We start from the raw sequence: 7500 nt of genomic DNA, 5'->3' as shown, positions 1-7500 counted from the left end.
TTCTTTTTTTTTTCTTCTATTTTTCCCCCCGTTCGCATTTCCTTTTCTTTTCCCAAAAGATTGCTTCTCGTTGGTATACCTCTCGCGTACGTAGAGAGTACGTGCTCTTAGAAAATTAAAGTCGAAGAAATTAAAGCGATAAAGCGTAAAAAAGCGACGTACGGGAGTAATGAATACTCGTGTTGAGGTTTCTAAACATGTAACTATGAATATATATATATATATATATAAAATATAACATACAAATATATATATGTCTATATATGTCTATATGTATGTCTATATGTATGTAGGTCAAGTATCGAACGTAAGTCGAGCCAAGTTTTCAAAGAGGACGCATAAATGTCGAATGCGTCTTTAAAAATACGTGCAAACATTTTTCAATCTCTTTCTCTCTCTCTCTCTCTCTCTCTCTCTGTTTCTTTCGTATTGCATTTCTATATCTTATTCGTTTAATTAATAAACGATTATCAATAGACTTACCTTTACCATAAGGAGCAAGAAGTAAAAGATTGACGAGGGCAGCACCAGTGTCATGGCCCATTAAAGTGATTCTTGTTGGGTCACCACCAAAGGCACCGATGTTTTCACGTACCCAACGTAAAGCCATTGCTATGTCCTTTAATGCCAAATTCCCACCTGATCCTGCCGTTCTGTCTGGATAAGGACGAGTTCTAAGAAATCCTAGAAAGTTAAGAAAAATGTTAAATATAGATAAACAAAAATTTCATCTTTCAATATCTTCTCCTTTTCCTTTCTTGTTTTTCTTTTTTCTTTTTTCTTTTCTCTTTTTTATCATCATCATCATCATCATTATCATTAGCAGCAGCAGTAGTGTTAGCAGCTGAGAGCATCCTTTTTTTTTCCTTCTTTTTTTTCGACTAATAAAATCAAAGATAAATAATTTCAATTTTTATTACCTAATATTCCTAAACGATAGTTAAGCGTAATGACTATGACATGACCGGCACTGGCCAGTACAGATCCATCATATATATTGCCCGAACCCCATTCGAAACTTTCACCGTGTACGTACACCATAACTGCATAGGGTGCTTCCAAACCGAGCGATCCTGCAAAATATTTTTTCAATGGTATCATAAGAGAGCAAAAAAAGAAAAAACAAGTAACAAAATATAAAAAGAAAAATAAAAAAAGAGAAGAAATCGTACGATGACGAGTCGATTCGAGATAAATAAATCATCGCAAACGAGAACAGTCCGAGATGGTTCAGCATTTCGGTGAGCCGACGAAGATCTATAAAATCCTATCTCTTTCTTTCTCTCTCTCTCTCTCTCTCTCTCTCTCTCTATTTCTTTCTCTGTCCCTCTCCCTCCCATTCTCTTTATCTTTCTTTCTATCTTTCTCTATCCCGGTATAAGTAGCATTTAAGCGCGTTAAGCTATTTTCACTTGGGATGGAATTTTGATTTCTCACGGACGAAATGGAATTCTATTATTCGTGACAGTAGGAAATTTCTCATCGAATCTTATTGGAATTGGAATCCTTAATCGAACGAGATTATCGATTATCGATGATTGATGCGTTCAATGAATTGCGAGATTTTAATACATTTATTGTTTATCCGTTTTTCCATTCGAAAATAATGTGTATATATATATATATATGTGTGTGTGTGTGTGTGTGTGTGTGTGTATACACGATTTGATCTCGTTTGAAAGAACAGATGAACATATTGATATAACGATAATAAAATTTATTTCGAATCGTGAGATAAATTTAAAATTGTAAAAATTCATTATTACCGCTCCCGGGTATATACAAATTCAAAAAGAGACAGTCCTCGCTCTGATTGGTTAAAAATGCAAGTAAACGCTTCAATTGCTGATATCTGCCAAGGGGCATTTGCAATAGTGCAGCGGTTTCGTTGCCGATGTCTGGATGATTCTGGGGACAAACGGCACCATAAGTTTCTGCCAATTTCACACCGTTCCAAGGTATCGGTGAAATTGGCGCACGAAATCTTAGACCTCCGATTGGTGGTGCGGCGTATGGAATCCCACGAAACACCTCGACTGGATCCAAATGTTTGCTGTTAAATTCCTAAAAGAAAATTTATTTATATATGTATATATATATAAATATAAATTAATATCATAATCATAATAATTAAATGATTAAAACTTATTGCATAATAGAACACACGGATTGTCATATATAAATAACATTTCTAAAATATTTGATACTATTAATTATCTGCTATAAGTTTCTTTAAAAAGAAAGAAAAAAAAAAAAAAAAAAAAAAAAGAGAGAGAAAAAAAAAAGAAAAAAAATTACAATTTTTAAAGCGACATAAAAATTATTCATTGAATTACATGATAATAAATATTTTCAAACATTCATTGTAACTATATTCATTCAATATTACGAAACATTTCTTTGATGATATTAATATTATTATTTGTAATAATTCAATTGATTGACTATTAAAATTATCCTGTTCGATTAAACGTTAAACATTTTAAAACATTGGATGCCATTAATCATCAGTGCGATAACGATAATAACTTCATAAAAAAAAAAAAAAAGAAAGAAAGAAAAAGGAGACTACGATTTTTAAGACAGTAAAAAATTATTCCTTCTTTTCTATCTTGCTCGTTAATTCAAAGACGTGTCAAAAGTAAGAGGCATCAAGAGAGAGAGAGAGAGAGAGAGAGAGAGAGAGAGAGAGAGAGAGAGAGAGAGAGAGAGAAGGGAAAGGAGAAAAAGTATAAAAAGTAAGAAAAAAGAAGAAAAAAAGAAAAGGGAAAAGAAGGGAAGAGAGAAGGTACTTAATGCATTAGATGGGTGTAACGGATGCACAGAATAGTGAGAAGGCTGATCGGTGCGGGCAGGGAATATAACGGATGCACAGAATAATGGATTAACCGATGCACAGAATAATGGATTAATCGATGCACAGAATAACGTATTAACCGATGCATAATATGATAGGTGTTACAATGGATGCATAGTATAATGAATTAACGAATCCACAATATAGTAGATGTTACAATCGATATACAGATTAATGTATTAATATAAACTGAATGATTAATTAATGAATTTGATGACGTTTATCGTTGATGGCCACAGAAGAAGAAGAAGAAGAAAAAGAAGAAGAAGAAGAAGAAGAAGAAGAACGGGATATACCGTTCAAATAATTTTGATTATTTTCTTTTTCCTTGTTTTTCTTTTTTTTTTTTTCTTTTATTTTTTCCCCCTATATAAAATGGAAACATAATTTAAAAAAAAAAAAGTGCATCATAATGCCCACTAAGTTGAGACATCATAATTATCATGTATGTGTGTACATTTGAGCACGGCCACGTTAATTTCCTAACAAGTAGGCATTCAATGAAGAAGTTGATCGAAGGGTTCGGATAACACCTAATGATTAGGATAACCGTGGTTAGAGAGTCGATGAGAAAATAGGGTACATCATCGTCTTTCCTAACGTGTTAAATTAGTTCGATAACGTTATCACGTTTTTTTCCTTCCTTTAGTTAAAGACGACTCTTGATAACTATTTCTCTCTCTCTCTCTATAATTCTATCTATCTCTTTCTTTCTCTCGTTCAAACATAGGAAGAGAAAGAAGGAAAGAAAGAAAGAAAGAAAAAAAAAAAAAGAAAAAGAATATGCAGTCCAGTCGCTTCTTGAAAGCAATTATAGGCGGAAGGACCAATAAATCTCGTGTGGTGGGCGTCGACGTTAATTGCACCTTTCGGGTGCCCTTGGGTATAGGAGAGCCATTGAAATCTCGACGCTTCGGCCTCGCATCCGGGTGAAATCACGAATTCCCATTAACCTTTCGCGTCGTGGTGTTATTCGGTGAGAATAAAAAAAAAAAAGAGAGAGAGAGAGAGAGAGAGAGAGACTACGGAGGTGGAGGGATAGGGGGTGGGGAGGGTGGAGGGATGGAGGGCGATGGAAAATGGAATCGACGAAAAAAAATCTAGAAAAAAAAGAAAGAAAATCAAAAAAGTTGCATCCCCACTGATCGTCCAACCTTTCTATATTTCTCTCTCTCTCTCTCTCTCTCTCTCTCTCTCTCTCTCTCTCTCACTCTCTCTTTCACTCTCGTAGTAGTTTGTACGCTTTGCGCGCTCTTTGGCGAGCATTAAAAATTAACGGCCGCCACGTGGTAACCCTATAACCGACCTCGACGCCTTTTTTACCTTCACCCTTTTTCATTTTTCTTTTTTCCTTTTTTGTTTTTCTTTTTGTTTTTTTTTGTTTGTTTTTTTTTTTGTTTTTTTTTTTTTTTTTTTTTTTTTTTTTTCCCCGAGGCCTCTACAACGAAGCACAGTCAACACACCGGCGCCGACATGCATGTCGTTATTTTTCTACTCTAGGGAAGAAAAGGACGGTGTGTTACTACATTCTCTTTCTCTCTTTCTCTCTCATATATATACACACACACACACACACGAGCGCTGTTTTATTAGCATTTGCCCTTTTTTTTTTCCTGTGGCTAGTCATTCGTCAATATCCATGAACGATAAACGTATCATCCATAAAGGACGAAGTGTATTCACTCACTCTCTCTCTTTTTCTCTCTCCCTCTCTTTCTCTTCCTCTCTCATCCTCTCTCTCTCTCTCTCTCTCTCCCTCTCCCTCTCCCTCACCTTCTTTTTATTTTCTAAATAATTATTCTCATCGATCTCGCTACGATTAAAAAAGTTATAATAGTAATCGGATTACAAATTTACTAACGAAGGCTTCTATACTCTCTTCTTTTCTCTTCACTTCGTTCTCTCTTTATCTACCTATTTCTTTCTTTTTTCTTTTTTATTTCCTTTCTCTTTCTTTCTCTCTCTCTCTCTCTCTCTCTCTCTCTCTCTCTCTCTCTCTCTCTCTCTCTGAAATTTTCCTCTCTGATGGTCGCAAACTCGATAGTAAAGTTCAACGGTATCCCATCTTCGTTCGGCCAAACTCGTTCACCCCTGGAGTATAATTTTAAAGGGTGGCCTTAGGTCGAATCACCATCACTGGACAGGTACTATCCGATCGATACTACAGAGTTACGTTCAACCTGCCCAACTAAAAAAGTATCCAACGAGAAGGGGTTTATATTTGTGGGAGCGTTCAAATGGAAGACGGAAGTTCTTTGACCTATCCTCAAAGTTCAGGATCTTCCAATCGGTATTACGAAGCTTACAAACAGGCAGAGAGAAGAAGAAGAGAGATAGATAGACAGATAGACAGACAGATAGATAGACAGACGGACAGAGAGAGAGAGAGAGAGAGAAATTGAAATGGATATTGACTGAAGAGAGACTCTGTAGACGTACGTATATATATATATATATATATATATATATATATATATATACGTACATCTAATTTACTTCCTTGGACCTACGTCTTGTATGCTATTTCAGAGTGTGAATCTGAAAGGGAGATCAGTAGAACGGCCCCACAAAATCAAGAGCAACTTCTCTATAGACTCAAAAGACAGATGTAATTAGAGAAACGGACAGATAGATAGATGGATAGATAGATAGGTAGATAGATAGATAAGTAGATAGATAGGTAGATAGAAAGAGAGAGAGAGAGAGAGAGAGAGAGAGAGAGAGAGAGAGAGAGAGAGAGAGAGAGAGGACTTTCTAACATCTAATCAAGTTAACTCAAAGCCATTTGTTGCAATTACTCTCGTCTAAGAGAGTACAGTATATAGTAATAGTAAGCACTTATTGATAATTAACGAGAGAAATACAAATGAATGACTCGAGGAAATAATCAAATGAAAAATATAAAACTAAATGATTCAATGAGAATTTTTTATCATTAACTTAACATCACGTTCATTTATAATTAACTCATTTTCAATTATTTAATGACGATGATAATAATATTAACGGGAGAATATAATAAAGTATTATATCTCTTATGCACGAATTATATTTAATTATATACGAATGATTAATAATAACTATTAACGGGAATATGATTAAGCGTATACGCGAGAGGATATATTATTAATCGAGAAAAGAAAAAAATATTATCATAAACGATTCTAATGGAACTTTATTGTGTTAACATATGTGATTATGAAATTATCAGATATTAATTCAATTGAATTTTCTTAAACGTAATTATGATAATGTAATTTCTCTTTATTATTATTTCGCTCTTTACTTGACGGCTGATATATATCTTTTCTTTTTTCTTTCATAAATATTTCTAATCAAATTAAATATTATCCATTATATATTTAATAAATTTAATAAATTTTAATAAGTTTTATCTTTTCGAACTATTAAATTTTACTATAATCAATAATATGTAACAAAATAGGGAGACAATGTACATATTCTATTTATACTTACATTTACACACACACACACACACACACACACACACATACACATTAACATGAGAAACAAACGACGAAATAATATTCAATTTCTACGTACTATTCAATTATTCCGAATATTCGGAGATATTCTATCATGCTTCTATATATAATCTCTCTCTCTCTCTCTCTCTTTCTCTCTCTCTCTCTCTCTCTCTCTCTATCTATCTATCTCTCTCATGAAATCCTGGATTCGTTCGAACGATCTGTGTCCGTGTCTACGTTCATACGTAGGACTCATGCGTTTCGTTCCGCATGCATAATGCATTCGCTGACGTACGAGTCCTCGAGGGGTTTTCCCGTTTAAAAATTAAAATACAGTACTGGACCGTCATAATAAATAGATCAGTGAGAAAAGCCGAGAGTGTAGAGTTGGTTTCGTGATTGCGAACGAATTATTTCGAGTTCGATAAAAACGAATAATTTTTTTCTTTTTTCTTTTTTTTTTTTTTTTTTATTCGTGACAATAAAAACCAACCACGAGATTGATACGATCATTAATATAATATATATTATGAATATATGTAATACGTACGTATCGTATATACATAGATAAAAATGTTCTAATGTGACAAAAAATATCTATACGTAATCTATACATTGATATAAAAAGAAAAAAAGTTCGAAAAATATGTTACACATACGTATGTAAGTAGAAAAAAATTTTTGTATTAAAGTGATATCATAAATTTATGGATCATTCGATTTAAATTTTTCTATTCCAAGTTTTTTCTTTCCCCCACTCTCCCACTCCCTCCTCCCCTTCCCGGTTATCAATCATATGAGGAGAGTGCAATTCAAGGGATAAATAATAAAGTTAACTAGTTGATTTATAATTCGTCATAATTAAATTTTCATTTACAATTAAATAAATATCACGATACTGTATCACTTAACCTTGAAAAAGTTATACGTTATAATTTCCATTATAATTTTCATCATACGAAAGAGTGTTCACAATTAAAGCCACGAAAAAATATTAAATGTATATATATATATATATATATGGTTTAAATAAAATTTCGGGATAAATTAAAAGAAATAGTTGAAGCGTTAAAATTCATACGTATTATTTAATTTATTTCCTCTCGTAAATCGTTTCCAAACGTAATATGAAATATCGTGAAATTTTCTTCGAGT

At 33.2% G+C, this 7500-nt stretch overlaps 1 protein-coding gene across 10 annotated transcripts in view; it reads right to left on the bottom strand.

Annotated features, from left to right (window-relative positions):
* The window catches only part of LOC124430871 (neuroligin-4, Y-linked-like), a 144388-nt gene that overhangs the window by 19567 nt on the left and 117321 nt on the right, over positions 1–7500 (bottom strand). For all 10 annotated transcript variants that reach the window (XM_046978043.1, XM_046978044.1, XM_046978042.1 and 7 more), the window contains 3 exons: positions 1767–2064; positions 921–1073; positions 484–684 (listed from right to left, as the gene is read on the bottom strand). In XM_046978043.1, the coding sequence (XP_046833999.1) occupies positions 484–684; positions 921–1073; positions 1767–2064 (652 nt within the window). The remainder of the gene's footprint in view (positions 1–483; positions 685–920; positions 1074–1766; positions 2065–7500) is intronic.

The sequence above is a fragment of the Vespa crabro genome, chromosome 19 (assembly GCF_910589235.1).
Source record: "Vespa crabro chromosome 19, iyVesCrab1.2, whole genome shotgun sequence".
NCBI classification, from domain to species: domain Eukaryota; kingdom Metazoa; phylum Arthropoda; class Insecta; order Hymenoptera; family Vespidae; genus Vespa; species Vespa crabro.
This window is presented reverse-complemented; position numbering and strand designations above follow the sequence as displayed.